Below are 20,741 nucleotides of genomic sequence, written 5' to 3'. Positions count from 1 at the left end.
TCAATTATAATCGGAAATAATTGAGTGAATAGAATCAGAAAGATTGTTAATGGCCTCAACAAAGTTGGCGATTTCTTGGCGTTCAACTTCATTTCTAGTTTCTTCAATTTGCAGCCTATGTTGTTCGATCTCCATGAATAGTTGGTGTCGTTTCTCTTTCATTTCGTCGCATCTTTTAAGGGTTTGAGCCAATTTTGAAGCACTACGAACGATGCTGGAGCTTATATTTTTAACTCTTCTCCTCTTTGAATTGGAGTCGCTTTTCTCACCTGTGACAAATAATTATAATAAAAGAAATTATGGAAACCGGTTTAAGTGGAGTCAATCTATATCCATTAATTAGATTAATTTTTTAATATCTATACATAAATCGGTTGTACTATATGCATCATATTGATAATTCTTAATTTATCCTAAAGTTTTTAGTAGGCCAATTAAATTAGTCCGTGGACCAAAAGGTTAGGTGATGTTCCAGCTACATTCACCTCAATAAATATCATGTAACTTTTACTCACTTGTTTTCATCTTTATTTATTTATTTGCAACAAAATAAATAGAAAAGGGAATCTAGAAATTGGTAAAATTAGCTATATATCTATCTCGCTACTTCATTTGCCTTTCACCTATATATAATCATCCCTTCTGGTTTCTTTCTTCTTTGTCTTACCCTAATTGAATATTGGAGTCCAAATATTGACCTCAATACTTAAATATCTATAAAGGAAAATTCTAATTGAAGGTAGGTGTCTACATTTTTTAAATTTTGAATATTTATTTTCTGATGTAAGAAAACATCAAAAGATCGAACTTAAAAATTTCCTATATAATTGAATTTTTTTTTTTTTTTAAATTTACCAACTAATTAAGAGACACCAGAAAAAGATGTGTATAATCATAAATCTCAATTAAATTTCTCCAGCCACCAAGAGTATTTCTTCATCCACAATAGATTATGTATCATCAATTAAATACTGAAAAGTCTTATACATATATATACGTTAACTTATAGGGTGGAAATGTATTTTGTTTAAGCTGTATCACAGTCCACATGATTAAAAACAATAATGCGGTTGGTGGTAAATGCGACAGAATTTTCAAAGCCTGCAACTTTGACCAAATAATTTTTTATACTATTAACTCTCCTTCACGACAAAAATCAAGTGCTGATTTTAGAACGTACTGACACATATATGAATCAATGAAAAATTACTATTACTTTTGATAATTCAAATACCTGAAACATGGGTCCCAGAACCACCCACCGGTGCCGGAGGATATGGCCGGAAGGTCAATTGTTGTGGAGATGCATTTCTATGTCTCCTTTGAACAACCTCATTAAGTGCTTGAAAAACTTCTTGGGACATATTAGAAGGAAGATTATGAAGTTTCCGCTGGTGCTTGTCCATTTGCCAGTATGACTGTTGGTGGGTACTGAGTTTCTTATAGTCACGAAGCAAGTTATCCCATTTGTCATTGCATTGATTCTGGCTATGGCGGCAGCCGTGAGCCCAGCAGTAGTTCTCCACCCAATTCCAGCGGAGGTTGGCGGTGGTACGCAGGTGTTCAGTGCTAAGTTTCTTGGCAGTTATAAGGATGAGAGTTTCTTGGATTGTCCAGTTGCCTTTGTGGTACTCGCGGTTGCGGCTAATGAGAGGCGGCAGGTGGTGGTGGTGGTGGTGGAGAGAGGTTTGTGGGTTGGACATGGGCATTAATTGAAAGGAAAGATAAAGTGAGTGAAGGTCGATCACAAGTATGATTATTAGCTTGCTGGATTTCTTCTTTTTGGGAGATCTAGTGGTTTATGAGAGGTTTTCACCAAATCATCATGATGGTGTAGTGAAATTGTTCAAGTAAAAGTATGCATGTGAAGCACTTAATAGAAATAACATACTGATGAACATGTTTAAAAAAGAGCATTTTTTTATAAACAAAAATATAGGAGTGTTACAGATTAAAATAAATACATGTTATGATAAGTATTTTTTTTGTAGTGTATACAATAGTTTGAATTTTATTTGGGATTTGAGGAAATAAAACACTTGAAACAAATAAAATATTAAGTTAATTAATTTGAAGAGGTTAGAGAGTAATGAAAATGATGTTGGGTTACTTCATAAGAAAATAAGGTTAACAATAATAAATCAGGGTTCATTTTCAAAATAGAGAGAAAAACTACACTACCAATTAGATACCAATTAAAACTCTTTCATTTTAGAAATTTTAGAAATATCAAAGGAGATGCATTCAATTGCTTCAGTTCCTTAATAATCAAGTCACAAAAAATTAGCAACTCAAGTACTGTGAGATACTAATTTTAAATATAGATATAATAAAACTTCTTTATAGTCAAAATGATGGGAGTAACTAATTTTATAACTATTAGGAGGTTATAACTTAATAAAGGTGTAATTACAAAAATTATTATTTTAATTTTTAATTTTATAATTCATGTTTTAATAGTACAATATTATGATTTCAATTCATGTTTTAGTAGTTTCAGGATTTTAATTCAGTGCTTCAATTCCCTACTTTTGAAACAGATAGAAGATCGTGTCTTGGAATCAATAGAGAAAAGTGTCTTCGATGGAATTGTAAATGCAGTTGTTGTATGGTTAATTGATATGAAACCATAGACAATTGCCAATTCTTTTTGCACTGCAAAATTAGAACCCCTAATGTCGATGAATTGCAAGTTACTAATGAAGTGGATGAGGAAAATCAAAGAGTCATTGCAGAATTGAGTGATCAGATTCGACAACTTCACTACACTAATCGAATGGATATTAATATATTCCTTAATCATCCAAATGAGCAACAAGTCATGTATGCTTTAATTAAAGAAGAATTCATTGTCACAATTAGATAAGAAGAGAAATGAAATAATTATAAGGATGATAGTACGGAAATACAAAAAGTTTTATGCCAAGAAGCTAAAAATATTTTGTCTTCAACAAGAAGGTGTCCATGTTAGTGAATTATTGCGTACTTGCAAGTTAAAAGATATGGTAACAACTTTAAAGTATAAATCATTATTTTAAAAAACTTTAGATAAATATTTTATTTCATCTTAAACCTTTAATGTAACATACACATACACAGAGTAGAACCTCTCTATAGTGATACTCTATATAGGAATAACCTCTATGTAGTCATAAAAAATTCTGGTCCCAACTTGGGTCAGTTATAAATAAGAATAAATTTTACATTGTAATAAGTTATAATTTTTCTAGATTCTATCTTAAGGAACTTACCTCTACATAATTATAATTATATGTATATTGCAAAAAATAAATGCTATGTTACATTAAAGGTTTAAAATGAAATAAAATTTATCTAAGGTTGTTTGGGACAATGATTTATGCTTTAGAGTTGTTACCACATCTTTTATCTTGCGGGTACTTAATAAGCCGCCAGCATGAACACTTTCTTGTTGAAGCCAAAATATATCTAGCTCTCAAGCATGTTTATAGCTTTTTGGCATGAAATTTTTTGTATTTTCATATAATCCTCATAATTATCTTTTTCCTCTTCTTGTCTAATTCCAGTAATGATTTCTTCTTCAATTAAAACATATACAACTTATTACTCATTTGGATGATTGAGAAAGTTATTAATATTCATTTAATTAGTGTAGTGAAGCTGTCGAGTCTGATCACTCAATTATATATTAACTCTTCGATATCCATTTTCGTACTATCCTAATGTTATTAAAACAATGAATTGAAATCCTAATACTACTAAAACATGAATTATAAAATCAAAAATCAAAACAATAATTTTTATAACTATACCTCTATTAAATTATAACCTCCTTATAGTAATAAATTTAATTGGTCACAACATTATGACTATATATATATACACACATATAATTTTATTTGGATAATTTTTATCTAGATTATGGGTAATTTCAATTGAATCAGTATCAACTAAAATAAATTCATAAAAAATTATTGTTTTTAATAGATTATCAGGAATAAAATAAAAATCTGGAGGAAATTTTTTTGATAAGGTTTCTTGAAAAGTTTGTCCCCATAATTCGGGCTCAACAATACAAATTGATTGGGTTGTTTCTTTTTCAATGTATTGAAAGGTCGGATTAATGTTAATAGGTTTGGATGGAGAAGGTGAGTAAAATGTCGGTATTGCAAGGGCTTGTTGGTAATTTTATGGTGGTGACGAAGAAACTGATTCTTCATCTAGAAGAGTAAACTAATTTGGTTGGGTAATAATGATTTTCTGTTTATTGGGTTTTGAAGGTTTTGATTGTGGGGTAATAGGTTGTGGTAGTATTGCATACGATGCTTTTGATTTTGGATTATTTTGGGGTTTGATGGGAGTGCCCATCTTTTCCTCACTTTCTTTCAAAAAAAATTCGTCTTGAAAGTTATTATGAGAGAGACCATTAGAGTAAAAGCTTTTTGACTTTTGCATTTTATTGAAAACATAATTTTGAAACTTTTTAAATCTTATTACAAAAAGTTGAAAACACGTTTTTGTAATGCAAACATCCAAAATTTTGTTGGAAGTGAGCCATTTTTTTGTAGGAACAATTTCTAGACTCTCTAATTTAGTAATAGTATTTATCTTAGATATTGAAATATTTTTTTAAATTATTAATACTTTTACTAATGGCGGATTAACTCATGTGAGGGGCTTTGCCAAGCCCAATACTGCCTACATGCTTCAAGCTTCCCTTTAGGCAAGGCTTTATTCATCATATTTGAATCATTAACAACTGCATATCCAACACATCTCGAATCTAATGATAACTCACATCAATATGTTTAGAATGAGAATGGAAGATAAAAGTTCTTACCAAGGTGGATAGCATTCCACCTGTCATTTTCTTAGCCTTGGTAGTGCATATGAATCTTGAACTAGTTTAACTTAATATGAAAATCATGTTTTTACACGATGATTTGGAAAAGAAAATCTACATGTCTCAACTAGATGGTTATAGGGTTGTTAGAAACAGGGGCGGATTCAACAGTTGTTGAGGGTGGGCCATGATTTAAAAAAAAAAAAAATACTAATATGTACAATTATTGGATTTTGGCACACCCTAACAAAAATATTAATGTGCAATTAGTTTTTATTTTAGCTCACCTTAATAGAAATTTTTGGATCCGCTACTGGTTGGAAAAGAATATTGGGTTAGCAAATTGGAGACATCACTATTGAAGAAGTCACCGAGATAGTGGTACAAGCGATTTAATAGGTTTATGATTAGGAAGAAGTATAGAAGAAATCAAATTGATCATTGGCATGCAATGATGTATACTAGGCTCAACATTTCACATACAGTTGGAATTGTGAGCAGATATTTGCATGATCCTGGTAAAGGATATTGACAATTTGTGAAATAAAACTTGTGTGTTTGATTGTGCCATTTGACGCATTTTAAGGTGTTGTCGAATTTGTCAAAAGAATAAAAAAGAACTTTGAAGGTTTGCTAATTTATCAAGGTGGAGATTTGTTAAAAAATTGCCTCATTAGCGATCCTACATCAAGTGGCAATAGGAATAGAATAATTAGCAATCTCATATCTAGTAGGAATGAGATAATTAGCAATCCCATATCTTGTAGGAATAGGATAATTAGCAATCATACATCAAGTGGGAATAAGAATGAGAATAGGATTTTGGGCTTATACGAAGGAGGTCAAGTTATAGTATTGATCATTCAAAAAACATTTCTCCTTATACTCCTATTGAAAACGGTTCTTATCCTATAGTTTAGAGTTTCTTTGTATTTCCTTTTATTTGAAGATTTGTAGTATTGTCCAAAAGTTTGTAATATTCCTAAAAAAATAGTTGAGTGTTTTTACAATGCCCAAAGGTATAGGTAATAATATCGAAACTCATTAAATTCTTATATTCTTTATTTATGTATATATTATTGGCCATTTAGTTCCATCTTAATAATCATTATTATATTTCAATAGCTAGCGATAAAGTTTATATTCCCGCTGCACAACACTAACAATTACTTTATTATTTTGAAAAAACTAAAGCTGAGGTTGATCACAAGTTTGATTATTATAGAACTACGATTGATGCGCACCGTGAGAATTAAGTTGGCACCTGGACAATTGCTGAGAAGGGCAAAGAAGAGTAATGCTACACTTACACTATTTTTTTTATATTATTTTGTAAACATCATGATATGACATATGCTACAACCACATAAATTTTATTATAATATTAAAAATTCAAAATAATTAAAAATTTGTGTGGTTGTGACATATGTCACATTATGATATAATAAAAATCGTGTAAAAGAGTGATGTAAGTGTAGCATTATTCAGTCAAAGAAAGATAACGATAATGAGGACGATGACAAACCAAAAAAGACCGTCAACAATGATAACTTGGAAGGATATTAGGAAAAATCTTTGATGATATTGCTGGCAGGTATCTCTTTTCTAGAGTATGATAAATTACTATTTTTATTAGTAATATTGATAGTAATGTTGTAATTGTGCTTCTCACTATTTTAAATAATACATATAATTTTTTTTTTTTTTTCAATAGTCTAGTTATAGAGAGCTCTTTTGTATTCTCATAAAAAATGTTGATGAGCACCATGAATCAGAATTTGCGTGGATGGAGTCAAACATTTTAGACAATATAATTAAAGAACAATATGTTTCCAACCGTGCAAAATAAGATAATAACACATGCTGTTCTATCAAAATAAGATCACTCATAAAACGCCATAAAATAATTTATTAAATTTCTTAACAATTTTGAAGGTACAAAATTGATAAAAAAGAAATTAACAAAATAAAGCTAATTAGGTCCACACCGGTTTGTTTCCGGGTTTCACACAAAGCATCATCCACTCAAGTACGTTTGTTTAGTTATGGAAAAACCAAGCTTCATAAACCAAATTATAGGCTCATTCGTAATGATCTAGAATGTGACAATAATTTTTGACACTTTATAAATGAGGGAAATAAATATTAAATATAAGTTTGGATAAAAAATTTATTAAAGAAAATCCTTTTAATGTCTAACTAAACGAAATAATTTTCTTTTTAAATGTTGTCTTTTAAGTATATTTTATAATTAAGATTTGAAATTAGTATAAAATTTCTTATGTTGTGAAGGATGACTTAAATATTAGGAACCATTTAACCAAAAAGTTGATTATTTTGTATATAGTTTTAGGGCAAAACTACATTTATAATTTAATCCCACAAACTTTCTCTCACAATCTCGACGTAACAGTTTGTTATTGGTCAACTCTTAAAAAGATTTCTCCTATTTGCTATGGGTCTCGCTTATCTATTGTGAGCTGTTACGTTAGAGTTGTAAGAAAAAATTTATAAAATTAAGTTGTGAACAAATATTTATTAATAGTTTTAAGGAATAACAATTCCCAATTGGGGTACGGGTGTCTAGATTTTTTGCTGGCCCAAATAAGAAATTACCAAAGTAATAATTAGTAACGTTGGTGGTTGGATAACAAATAACAATCTCATCTGGAAAAAAAAAAAAAAAAAAAAGCATTAATTGTATATTCTATTTATTTAGATAAAAAATATATTTCGTATTAAAATCTTAGAAAAATTAGTAGTCATATCATCAATAAAGCTACGGACACCGAAAATTTTACACCAAAAATGTGTACCGACCTACGTGTACCCTGACTCATACCAACAGTTCAGACGGCTGATTTTTTTATAAATATTTTTCTAGTGAACGGTCGTCCATCAAATATAGACGGCCGTTCACTCACATAGACCCCCGTCCATATTATATGGATGGGGGTCCATATACGACAGACGGGCGTTCCCATTTAAAGGACGCCCGTCCATAAAGAAAATATAATTAAAAAAATTTATAAACATTAGGGACGGTCATCCCTTCATTTTAGACGGACGCCCGCAAATAAGAGACGACGTCTTTAACCAAAATATGAAAATAAAAAAAAAAACTTTGGGGACCATTCTTCATAAATTTTAGACGGCTGTCCCTTACGTTTGAACGGATGTCCATAAATTTTGGACGATCATCCCTTACATTTGGACAGGCATCTATTAGGAATGGACGCCCGTCCCTCATGTTTGGACGGGCGTCCATTCAGTCCATATTTAAAAAAAAAAAAATCATATTTAAAAAAAAAAATTCATATTTTAAAAAAAAAAAAAAAATTCTAAACAAACTTGGCTCTTCTTCTTCATCTTCATTCCTTATCTCCTCTCTTTTTCTTCTTCTTCATTCCCCATCTCTCTCTTCTTCTTTGTCTTTGTTTTATGAGATAGGCGTGTCAAATCCAAGGCTCCAAAACTCAGAAAACTACGGAAGCAAAACAGAGAGAGCACGGACAGCTTTATGGGAAGACTGATGTCATCATGTGAACGGACATTCACAGCAGAGCTAATGACCGAAGCAAGGTGGTCGCGCTCAGCTCCCATAGCTTCTGCTGCCTCCACACACTGAGCAGCCACCAAGGTTGCCGCAGATGCCACAGCCGTATCCGTCTTGGCAGACTGCTCGTTCCTTCTTGAAGATGAAGACGCAGTCGTGGCTGCTGTAACGGCTGCTATGGCAGCGGCCACTGCAGCCACTGAAACAGCAGCGTGGAGCTGCGCATTCTGGGCTCTGCAGCCACTGAAACAGCAGCGCGTTTCAGGAGAAGAAGAAAGAAGAAAGCAGAGCCCAGAATGCGCAGCTCCACGCTGCTGTCGACCCAGCCTGCAAAACGCACTGAATACAAAATTGAAGCTTAAAGAAAATATATCATTATTAAGCACGTGTTGATATGTATATTGTTGTACTGTTTTTATGTTATACAAGTATACGACATTGTTGAGAATTGAGAATGAAACTTGACCCATATGAACACGTTTTAAAACCCCAGTAAGGCACCTCAGCTAATCAAGATTTCTCAATTTCGACAAAACTCCAGTTAGCGTCCAACTGTAAAACGTCTTTTACTTGGTGCTGCGGTTTTGAGAAATTGGTTGTCAAACATTGTATGTTAATGTTTCTTCTTTTGCAGACTGGACTTCCATACTTTCCTTCGGATTTTCCTGATTGTAATGCACATGCATCCTTTATGGCAACTGAAGCTGCTGCATCTGACCAAAAAGCAGGACGAAATTCTGCTAGTAAAGAGTCTTCTCTTACGAGAGACACGCTCAAAGTCCATAGTAAAGAGTCTTCATCACGTGAGAGAAGACTCTTTCAGTATATTCGCAGTCTGAAGCTTGAGAGAAGGTAGAGTTTCAGCGGATGCTCGAGTCTGAAGCTTGAGAGAAGGTGGAGTTTCAGTATACACTCGAGTCTGAAGCTTGAGAGAAGGTAGAGTTTCAGTAGATGCTTGAATCTTTTGCATCTGCTGGTATTCTTTCAAACTAGCATCCCCATACTGTTACATACAAATATGAAAGTACAAGTTAATCTTAAAAATCTCCAGCCTGAGTATGTGCTTTTTGGACAGCCGTCCATATAATTTGGACGGCCGTCCATATTAATTGGAGGGGCATTCATTATTATTATTATTATTATTATTATTTAGACGTTTGTCTAAAATAAAGGGACGGCCGTCCATAATAGATGAACGGCCATCCCTAAATATTTTTTAATTTAAAAAAAAATTGTTAATGGACGGGCGTCCATTAAAATAATGGATGCCTTTCCCAATTTAGGGATGGCCGTTCATAACCTATGAATGACCATCTCTAATTTTTATAAGAATTTTTTATTTATAGATGAGTATCCTTTAAATAGGGACATCCGTTCGTAGTAAATAGATCATGTCCATATAATATGGACGGGAGTTTATGTAAGTGAATGGCCGTTCATATTTTAATGGACGGCTGTTCACTGGAAAAAAATAAAAATAATCTCAAATGTGTCCAATTTGTGGTGTGAATCGAAAGACACGCAGACTGATATAATATTTCGGTGCAAAAATTCAGGTGACTGTAACATTTTTGGTCATCAATATATCACCTAAGCTAAGCTGCCGAAAGACTCAAGTGACGTGGCATTCTTCTTGACCGGATATCTCATGTAAAAAGTTGTCCACGTGGAACGAAATTAGTGGTTCATATAATAGTTATAGCCAAAAGAAAATCTTGTAGGGATAAGGTATATATATATATAATAACATAAAGCCCCTCAATATTCATCATTAACTTAACATCTTATCTATCTGCAATGGCCATGGCCATTTCCACTTGTTCAGATTGTTCATTTCCTTTGATTAACTCTTCCATCAAATCTTACAAATTTACCCTCTTTTCATCATGCAAAAACCTTCCCTTTTTTATTCTCCCAACCTCAAATCTTTCACTCTTTCATGTAAATTCTTCAGGTTATCCATCTCCAATCCTGGAAGATTCTTCTACAAATTTGCCAAATCCCATGATTGAATCGGATCAACAATTTTCACCCAACAATTTTGATAGTTTTTTGTATGGTTTGTTACAAGATCCTCAAACACAACAACTAGCTTATGAGTACTACAGCAAAGCTAAAGAAAATCGAGAATTTAGACCAGAAAAACCAACTCTAAAGCTTCTCATCAGGTACTTGATAAAATCTAAGAAATGGGGTCTCGTTATCTCACTTTCTGAAGATTTTAAAATTTACAATGTGTTTCCTGATGCTAATACTTGTTCCACATTGATTACTAGTTGCATTTCTGCTAGAAAATTCAAAGTTTTAAACAGTTTGCTTCAAGTTTTAAAAACAGATGGTGATATTGCTGTATTGGCTTTTGATTCTGCAATGAGAGGTTATAACAAACTTCATATGTATAGTAGCACAATTACGTTGTATGAGACAATGAAATCTGCTGAAATTGTTCCTAATTCTAGTTGTTATTGTCAGATTATGGAAGCTTATAACAAAATTGGTGATACAGAGAAAGTAGTTAGCTTGTTTCATGAATTTGAAGGTAGAAAATTAGATGCAACACCATTTTTTACCAACATTTATAGACTTGTATGCGATTCGTTAGGGAAATGTGGTCGTGCTTTTGAAGCTCTTAAAATCTTCAGAGATATGACAAGGAAAGGTATTTCTGAGGACTCTTGTATATACGCTTCTTTGATATGTTCTTTTGCAAGCATTCGAGAAGTGAAGATAGCGGAAGAGCTATTCAAAGAAGCAGAAGAGAAGAGAGTGTTGAGGGATCCAGAAGTGTTTTTAAAGGTTGTATTGATGTATGTTGAACAAGGTTCAATGGAAAAGACTCTTGACATTGTTGTGTCAATGAAGAAAGCAAAATTGAAGGTTTCTGATTGTATATTATGTGCAATTGTGAATGGCTTCTGTAAAAAAAGAGGATATTGGGCTGCCATTAAGGTTTATGAACAACTCATCTCACAAGGGTGCAGTCCAGGGCAAGTGACATATGCTTCAATCATAAATGCATATTGCCGAATTGGGTTGTATTCAAAAGCAGAAATGGTGTTCTCAGAAATGCAAGAAAAGGGTTTTGATAAATGTGTTGTTGCATATTCAAGCATAGTAGCAATGTATGGGAAAACAGGAAGAATAAGAGATGCAATGAGGCTTGTAGCCAAAATGAAAGCAAAGGGTTGTGAGCCAAATGTGTGGATATACAATTCTCTAATGGACATGCATGGAAGGGCTAAGAATTTGAGGCAAGTGGAGAAATTATGGAAGGAAATGAAGAGAAGAAAAGTTGCAGCTGATAAGGTGAGTTACACAAGTGTGATAAGTGCATACAATAAGGCAAGAGAATTTGAGAAATGTGTGAATTTTTACAATGAGTATAGGATGAATGGTGGGGTGATTGATAGGGCAATGGGTGGGATAATGGTTGGTGTTTTCTCTAAACTCAGTAGGATTGAAGAATTGGTGAAACTTTTAAGGGATATGAAATCTGAAGGAACAAGACTTGACGAGAGGCTTTACCATTCAGCTTTGAATGCTTTGAGGGATGCTGGACTTCAAATGCAAGTCCAATGGCTGCAACAAAACTTTGAGGGGACTTAGCTACCCTACCTTTTTTTTTTTTGTAAGCATTTATTAAATCATTATCAGCTCTTCAAATTATAACATCCCTTGCTTTATCTAAATTCTGACATTTTTTTTTAATTATTAGTTCTATATATATATAAATTTCGAGATTTTAACATGCAAACCAAAATTGAGTGACCGATCATCGGCGTTTGAATTTTGCATTTTGTGAAAATAGCAACCAATCACTTAACTTTTTTTTTTTTTCTTATGTATTATGCATTTTGTCATTAGAAGGAAAAAGAAATGTAAATACCATATTTGGATCAAATTTCAATTGGTTGATAAAAATTCCTTTAATACACATTCTCTCATAATTAAATTGAGATTGAAATTAATCGGTATTAGAATTTTAATTTTTTCCTTCTTGAAGAAAAGGCCTCTCTTTCGCTAGATGACTCTCTACAAGACTTGTATCGGTCAATGTTATCAATTTTATAAAAATCTTAGGCTTTTAAACCTGCAAATTATCTAATGAAAGGTTAAAATACATATTAGCCCATAATAGTTAATGACACATAAACAAAAAAAATTCATAAGACTTGAAACAACATAGAATAAGATTATAAATGTATTCACTAAAAAAAAAAAAAAAAAAAAAAAAGCTGTTATGCTTGAAAAAGTAGGGCTGATGTAGAGTCTTATCAGTAAAGGATGGTTTGAGCTCAGAAGGGTTTTGTGCCGTCCATGTGCGGCCATATCGCACCTAACGCAAGTGGTATAACTCTTATCAGTGCAGCAGGTGAGTGTCAGGCCAACAAACGGTTGGAGATCACCTACGTGTCAAATACTTGTTTTAATCGAGAAAATCCCTCGGGCAGGTGATCAATGGGACGCAAAGAAAGGATTTGCACGGCTCTTATCCACTTGTAGCTTTTATAATTATTACCTTGAATTCTCCCACTATAAATAGAGAACTTCTCTCTCATTTATGGCAGATTAGCTAATTTTATTTTGAAATAGCTCTCTCTCTCTTTCTCTCTCTTGTATTCTCTCTTTAAACTATAACGCAGTTCGTTGAATGCGATCTGACCTCTCTCTCTCTCTCTCTCTCTCTCTCTTATTAATACAATAACAATGGACGTAAGATTTGCTTTTGAACACCTGAACTACTTTAAATATTGTTCTCCACCTTTTATTTAATTTAATCCCCTCATATTATGTATGACTTCTAAGCTTTTTTAGTATTTTATATGTATAAATAGTTGATGTCAAAATCAAACATCAACAGAAGATTTTTTCATCAATTATTCCAGATAACATTTCGTAGAACAAAGATTTTTCACGTACAACCAAAGGGCAGATATTAAATCCCCGCCCTTTTTCCCTCAATCAAGTAATAAATTATATAATAGTTTTGTATTAGAATTTTTGACTATATGCATATTGAAATGTATAAAATTTCTTAATCAGTTAATACCAAAATATAAATATATTATATTAAAATCCAATCATTATCTAAATTTTAGATAAAGAAAATACAAAATACAAAATAAAATAAATCATCAAAATATTCATGTTATTTATTAGTATTTTAAATTTTTTTAGGGAGAACGACATTGTCCCACCCAAGGTTTGGCGAAACGACACTTTTCCACTCATCAAGTTTCAAAATGACACTTTCCTACTCTCTGTTATGTTTCGATAGAAAATTCCGTTACTATTTGACTAAAAAGACAAAAATATCCTTAAATATTTGACTTAATAATTTCTTATATAAAATATGTTATATCAATATATTTAATTACCAATATATCAACTCTTTAAATCTGAAATTAATGATATGCCATTATTTATGCCCTCATATATAATGTAAATTACCAATTTTTCCTTCCAGATTTTTATTAAAAATGATGTTAGAAATGAATGATGTTACCATTGGATCTTTATAAATTTAAAACCTTTAAAATTACCAGTTTGTCCTTATAGTTGTCCCATATTTAAATTTTGTCAATTTAAACCAAAATAAACTAAGTATTGACATTACTAATTTGCTTAAATAAGAATCCAGATTGTAAAATTATAGTGCATAAAAAATATATTGTAAATTCAAACCTAATAAAAATAAGGAATTCAATACAAAAAAATCAGGTTTTCCAGTTTCTCATTAATTTCCCAAAATCCAGAAAGTTTTGCTTTCACCCACCCACTTTCTAGCTCCTTGAAGCTTGCTTTTCCTTTGCTTTATGGATCTTCAAAACTTTCTTCACTATCTTTTTGCTCTTCCACCAAGAAACCATCTCCAATTTGTCTTGTCATAGCATATCCGCAATCCAAAATCAAATATTAAGGCTGGGGGTATTAATAGGTGCTTCAGAAAGGAAAAGATATGAAGACATAATTTTCCAAACAAAGGTTTCAAGTGTGCACAGTAGTTCACTAAACAGTCACAGCAAAAAGGACTGAAAGATTCATTTTTGAGTAGTAATAACTAGTATTCCAAAGTACTACATGTAACTAACTTTGGCATCACCCAACGTGGGAAAACTCACTGTAGTAACTCTCAATGCTTTGAGGTCACAAGCCCTTCCTAACTTAAATGTTAATTATGATAAGGGAACAGAATGGAACAAGATGGGGAAGAGGGGAATGATTTTATTCATAGAAATGCACTTTAATTCACTACATTATACATATTTGCATCTGATTTTCACGCACATGCTTTTATATTTTTCCTCTAATGTACAAGCAAAACCTTGGTTCCATTAGTACACATTTGTAGATAACTCAAGAAATAAATTTCTAGACCTTAATGACACATGAAGACATATCTTGCATACGTAAAAGGTAACCAATACAGGACAATGTATACGTGTGTGCATACTATTCATAGGAGTGTAACCTTGAAATTACAAAAAATATAAAACTACATAGAATATAGCTTAATTTACCTGTTCCCTTGAAAGTTGCCCACACGACCACCCTCCCTGATAGTTCAAACACACATAACAACAGCTCCTCTCGACTCAGAACTTTCAGCTACTCACCCACCGCCAACAATAACCGCATAACACCTCCTTGAGCTTTATTTTTTGAAATCTGAATAGCAACAAGGGTATAAAGTGTGAAGTATAATAAATTATGCAAACACATACCCATATCAATGTGAGTACATGAGAAAAATGAGCTAGAGATCATGCTGTTTTTCTCATTTCAATGCAATGAATAATAGCAACTGAAAGATATAGGCTTCATAATAATAAGAATTGAAATTTATATTATGAGAAGAGGCAGGGAATGATAACAAGACTCCAAAGGAGAAAAAAAAAATTAACCTCAAATATGAAAAAAAATTGCAAACTGATTCTCAACAAAATATCTACTTTACCAAACGTTTCCATGTTCTGAAACATCTTAAATTACATACAAATATACATAAAAACATATAAAGTACCCAAATCTAATTTAAAAAAAAAAAAAAAAGGAGAATTAAATACAAACAAAAGTTATACCTTATAACTAATAGAAATTCCATTCGAAAGACAGCGTTGAGCGATCCCAATTTCTTTGTCATGCACTTTCGTGACATTTAATTCTAAGACCTTGGCACCAATGGAATTAACCTATAGTAGCAGATAATCGAGGATCAAAACCACTGTGTAAGAAAAATATTCATTTTTTAGAAAAGAAAAAAACTTGGAGCAAATCAGTAAGAAAGATGCAAGTCGTGTTACTACATTCTAAGAATTACAATAACGATACTTGTGCCTTCTTATGAGCACAAATTTGCTGGTACTTTTACAAAAACCCCTTATACTGAATAACAATTTTCACAAAAGCATTCCGAAACACAGCCCAAGAAATCCAGATGACAAGTACAAACAACCTCACATTCTCTCCTCCAGATCAGAAACAATACAATCAAACAGAGCAGCAAACCACAAACTCGCTAACTTACTGTTAACAGTTCAAAATTCCATGAACTGGGTACCAACTAAAGTGAACACCACAAGTAATCTAGATTAACTATGCCCGTGAAGAAATAGTTGTTGTTGTTGTAGTACCAAACGAAAAGAGAACAAAACAAAACAAAAAAACACAACAATTTTTTTAACCTAAAAAAAAATAGAAAGATTACCCACGACTTTCGGCTCAGTCGTCGTCGTATGTATTTTTTTCTCACTCGTCATCGCAGCCAATTGCAGTTTGTCGCTCACTGCTTTCAAACCTTTTTCTTAATCGTCGTCGTCAGTTGCCAACCCTAAGTCGCCAGCCGCTTCATTAAGAATAGCTCAAATTACACACCAACCCTAAGTCGCCAGTCGACGAAATTTTCATGTATTCAAAGTTCAAACCACTCCCATTATCAATCGCTTCAGTTACAAAGAGTGGGGAGATTTACAGAGTCTAGGAAGAATAGATAGCCAACCTTTCATTCTCGCTTTTTTTATTCAGAGTCAACTCTAGTGGGACACGTGGCAACCATTGAGGGACACTGAGATTTCAATTTTTTATTTTTTATTTTTTATTTTTTCGGCTTCCTGAGAATGGGCAATTCTACCCTTCTTCATAACGGAACTTCCTAACAGTACATAACGTTGGGTGGGAAAGTGTCGTGTTAAAACTCGACTGTCGTTTTAAAACTCGATGGGTGGGAAAGGGTCGTTTCCCCAAACCTTGGGTGGTAACAAGTCATTCTCCCATATTTTTATTATGACATAGTAGGTGTAACGTAGAAATTTAGCCCCTCAATGGTGTCAGAAACACTGTTCTAACATACTAAGGGAAGTAAGATTTGAGAATTAATTTTCATATGACAGGGGTATTTTAGGTAATTTGTCCCTGTAGAATAACATACTGAACGACATTATATCGACAAGAAAGACGCCGTTTTGTACATTTTTGAAATGAGAAACAACGGGATTCAAATCCCCTAATTCAATTCGATTTTCACTCTCACGACCCTCCTTCAATCTGACTATTGTTTCTTGGAGGTTCATTTTGGAAACCCTTACAGCATTTTCGCTGGAAACTAGTTCAGGTTGCTGTCGGCATCTGTCTTGAGGCGCGCTGTCACATATTGTTTTCACTCTGCTCTCCTTTACTGTCACTATCTTTTTGTTGGTGGAAATTCACGGCAGTTTCGTCGGAAACTTGCTCGGTTCCTGCGGCGTTTGTGGCGGTTATCTTGAGGCGCTGGGCGTGGCCTTTTTTTTTTCTTTTTTTTTTTTTTCTCTCTGCTCATCTCCACTCTCCTTATAAGGTAAGCTTATTTCCCAAAAGAAATAAAGCTCGCCATATTCCGTTGATAACCAATTGGAAAGCTCATATTTGGGCGGTGGTGTTCACCGGAAAGCTTGACTGTAGACGAAGACTAGGTGCTTCTAAAAGTATCGTAGCAGTCTTCTGCCTTTGCTTTTTTTGAATAAGAAAAAAAATTCTTTTTCTTTCAAAAGCTGAGTAGTAACTGAATTTAATGAAATAAAATGGGGTACTGGCGGATTGAGATTATGCAAATTCTCCCTTAATTCATAGATTTGCGTTTGTTTTATTAGTGGATCCATGTAGATATGTAGTTTATATTAATTTTGATTATTTTTAATTCAATCTTAGTAAACAATAATGTATATGCTTGCAGGGTATTTCATTTGGTGAGGGTTGAGAGAATGTACTTGAGTGATTTGTGAAGCTTCTAAGCTAATTAAATTGTGATACCCTTTTGTGAAAAATGGAATTATTTGCTTCTAAATTAGTTAATACAACATTGAACTGGGCAACGTTGGCTCTAGATGCGCCTTCTGCCCAAGCTGTTGTTTTTGGAGTGCATATTGGCGGTAGTTTCTAAGTTTTAGGGGTGAAACGTTGCTTGACTGACTTAAAAGTTTTTTATGAACTTTGTTATTAGGCTATTTGTTTGTGGAAGTTCTTTTGGTAGTCATCCTTTTCCTACTTTCCCAGAAAAGTTACAAGCCTCCTAATCGGCCTCTAACGAAGAAGATTTTTGTCATAGTTCTTTGAACTTGTCATTTCATCCACAGTTCGGGTATAAAAGAAGCATTTATGTTTGTTTTTTTTATAAGTGTTAGGGTGTAAATTTCATGTGTTATGGTGGTGATTTTTTCTATAATTTATGGTTCTAGATAAGTAGTAGAAGCTGGGAAATGTTGCGTCAACTTTATGAAGAATCTCCTCACCTGGGCTATCAAATATATTTCAATTTTGTTTAAATGTAAATCTCTATCAAGTGTTGTTATGTGTACAGCATCATGTGTTTCTCACAAGTTCCCCATCTTTTTAATATGTGCATTTAAATTTTTATAGATTATTTGTCAATTTACTTTGTACGCTTTTTAAGGCTTAATTTTTTTGATGCTCTTTTGTTTTTCATAAATTTTATTGTTCCTATTGTAATTTGGCCGTCATTCATTTTTGATTTACATAATTTTATATCAGCCTAACATTGCATAAAGTTTGCATGACATCAATAGGAAATAGATGAGCTGTGCGATGAGTGGGTTCTAGAATCTCTTATTCTCATTATCAGTAAAGACATGCTATATGAACCCCCAGTATTGGAAAGGTGCAAATGATGTTATTTACCTAATAGATTTTGTTTGAATGTAGCAAAGCTATGTTGCTGCCTGACTTTTTAGATGTAAGGGATACCCTGTTCTCTACATAAGTTGAGTTTCTTTAATGATACCTCTCATTATTTCCTGTGTTTTATATATTTTGGTTGCCACTCTTGTTTGCACTCTATTTTAGTTGACAAAGTCATAACTGTTGTCTTACATGCCCATATTAAGTGATATATATATTTCAAAGTTATAAGTAATGCCTTACATGTCTTCATTAATTTCTACTTTGTGTAAAAAACATTGTTGTATATGGTTTACCCTATAAACAAGAAATCTTGGTCTTGTAAGATTGAGAGTTATTACCTGAATAATTGATTAGTGTTTTGCAAAGTATTTGAGCTCATGAGTGCAGTGCTGCAGGGCCGCATACAATAATTAATGGAAAAGAAGTTGTGAATTTTGCTTCAGCAAATTATCTTGGATTTATCAGACATGAGAAGTTACTTGTAAGAAAAGCTATTTCCATTCTAAACTTATATGTCATCCATGATAATCAATGGTGTTCAAGACACTTATTGAAATACCTATATTAGCAGTCATGCATCTTTGCATTGGAGAAATATGGTGTTGATTCTTGTGGTCTACGTGGCTTCTATGGAACAATGGTTCAGACTCAGCTATGAAACTACTTTCAAATGGAACGAGTTTAAGTTGCTTTTCCTTTTATATATGTATGTACATTCATTTAGTAAGATAATGGACCTATTTCATATTTTAACAAGTTTATATTCTGTTCAGGTGTTCATCTTGATTTTGAGGCCAAAATTGCTAAGTTTTTGGGAACTCCTCTATTCTTATGGACTTTCCACCATGTTCAGTGCTATTCCCTGTCTTGTAAAAAGAGACATCTCATTGTTGTGTGATAAGAACTTCCCTGCCAACACTGATCCAGACCAATACACACAACAATCCAATGCAATTATCCAAGACAAACAATGAATAAAAGTAATTCTGTATTAATAATTGATCTTAGTAACAAGCTCTTCCCAAATTCAGTAAGGAAAAACAAGCAAAAATGTAAAGGATAGTTCCTATCAATTCGAGGAGCTAGGGGCCTCCATTGATTAACTTCCCTCAAAGAATAATCCTATATTATATACTAAAGTCCCTAACAAGATATCCTTCTCCAACACAATCCTGCCACGTGGAGATGCTTCTACCCAACTCTCTTAACAGCACCTCTAATGCTCATTCACACTCTTAACACCTTCCTGCCCCTTATCCCTCTTATGCCCCCTCAACTGGTATTACATTATTAATAGGAGGCCTATCATTGTGTAAGTACATGTACTATTATGACACTTTAATTTTTAGATTACCTATGTGGCGGTGTTAACGAAGGGAGATGATGATCATTTTAAATTTGCATGTGATCTATATGGATAATATGAAAAATTAGTTAAAACTTTAACATAAGCTATTTGGTGTTGAATGTGAGTTTCGGAATGTGGACCTTGACAAATTTAGTTACATAGTGTTGATCAAGGACATGAAAAAATGTGTGGCTAAGGAGAATGAGGAAGTACACCTTTATCTTGATGAGAAGTTTAGGGTGGAAACTTTATCCTGATGAGAAGTTTAAGGTGAAAGCTTTATCTTGATGAGAAGTTTAGGGTGGAAGCTAGGTTACCTTCGTCGGGGCAGAATTGTTTATTAGACAGTGATGAGGAGGTTGCCTTCATTTTTGAACAATATGGGTTGAAGAGGTTAAATGACAGTAAATTATATGTTGATGCTTTACCCGTAGAATGTATTGAATTGTTACCTTCTTAGCCAGATCCTAACGCTAGCGAGCTTACTGATGAGCAATTTGAAATTCCTCTTGTAGAGTGTTGTGAGGATGAGTTCTATTGGAGTGATGCATCTAATGATGACGATGATAATGAAAATCACAATGTTAATTGGAATGGTGATGGGATGTGAATGTAGATGGTGAGGGTGATGTTAATATTGGGGTGAATGTATTTATTATGGCTGTTGGAAATGGTGATAATGGGTTTATGTATTGGTTTAAAAATAATTAGGTTATCATGGGGTCAGGGTCTAGTGGGGATGATGATGTAGTAAGTAAAATGAGTAGGCATATGAAGTCTAATGAGTTTAAGTATGAGGCAGATGGGAAGATTTATTTTCAAGTAAGGCAGGTGTTTATGGG

At 33.0% G+C, this 20,741-nt stretch overlaps 2 protein-coding genes and 1 long non-coding RNA gene across 3 annotated transcripts; 1 reads left to right on the top strand and 2 right to left on the bottom strand.

Moving 5' to 3' along the window:
* LOC116116814 lies at nucleotides 1–1,406 on the bottom strand. Its single transcript, XM_031402868.1, has 2 exons — nucleotides 1,235–1,406; nucleotides 1–269 (listed from the first exon to the last, which is right to left on the bottom strand). The coding sequence occupies exons 1-2, from the start codon at nucleotides 1,404–1,406 to the stop codon at nucleotides 1–3; spliced, it is 441 nt and encodes a 146-aa protein (XP_031258728.1).
* Nucleotides 1,407–10,164: 8,758 nt separating this feature from the next.
* LOC116116821 (pentatricopeptide repeat-containing protein At5g13770, chloroplastic-like) lies at nucleotides 10,165–17,841 on the top strand. Its single transcript, XM_031402874.1, has 2 exons — nucleotides 10,165–12,006; nucleotides 17,831–17,841. Exon 1 carries the CDS (start codon nucleotides 10,176–10,178, stop codon nucleotides 11,982–11,984), a length of 1,809 nt encoding a protein of 602 aa, XP_031258734.1. The 5' UTR covers nucleotides 10,165–10,175; the 3' UTR covers nucleotides 11,985–12,006; nucleotides 17,831–17,841.
* On the bottom strand, nucleotides 14,962–16,344 carry LOC116116822. The gene is made up of 3 exons (XR_004125870.1): nucleotides 16,087–16,344; nucleotides 15,461–15,571; nucleotides 14,962–15,047 (listed from the first exon to the last, which is right to left on the bottom strand). It is a non-coding gene; the product is annotated as an uncharacterized LOC116116822 (long non-coding RNA).
* Nucleotides 17,842–20,741: the final 2,900 nt, after the last annotated feature.

The sequence above is a fragment of the Pistacia vera genome, unplaced genomic scaffold (assembly GCF_008641045.1).
Source record: "Pistacia vera cultivar Batoury unplaced genomic scaffold, PisVer_v2 Contig784, whole genome shotgun sequence".
In the NCBI taxonomy this organism is placed as follows: domain Eukaryota; kingdom Viridiplantae; phylum Streptophyta; class Magnoliopsida; order Sapindales; family Anacardiaceae; genus Pistacia; species Pistacia vera.
This window is presented reverse-complemented; position numbering and strand designations above follow the sequence as displayed.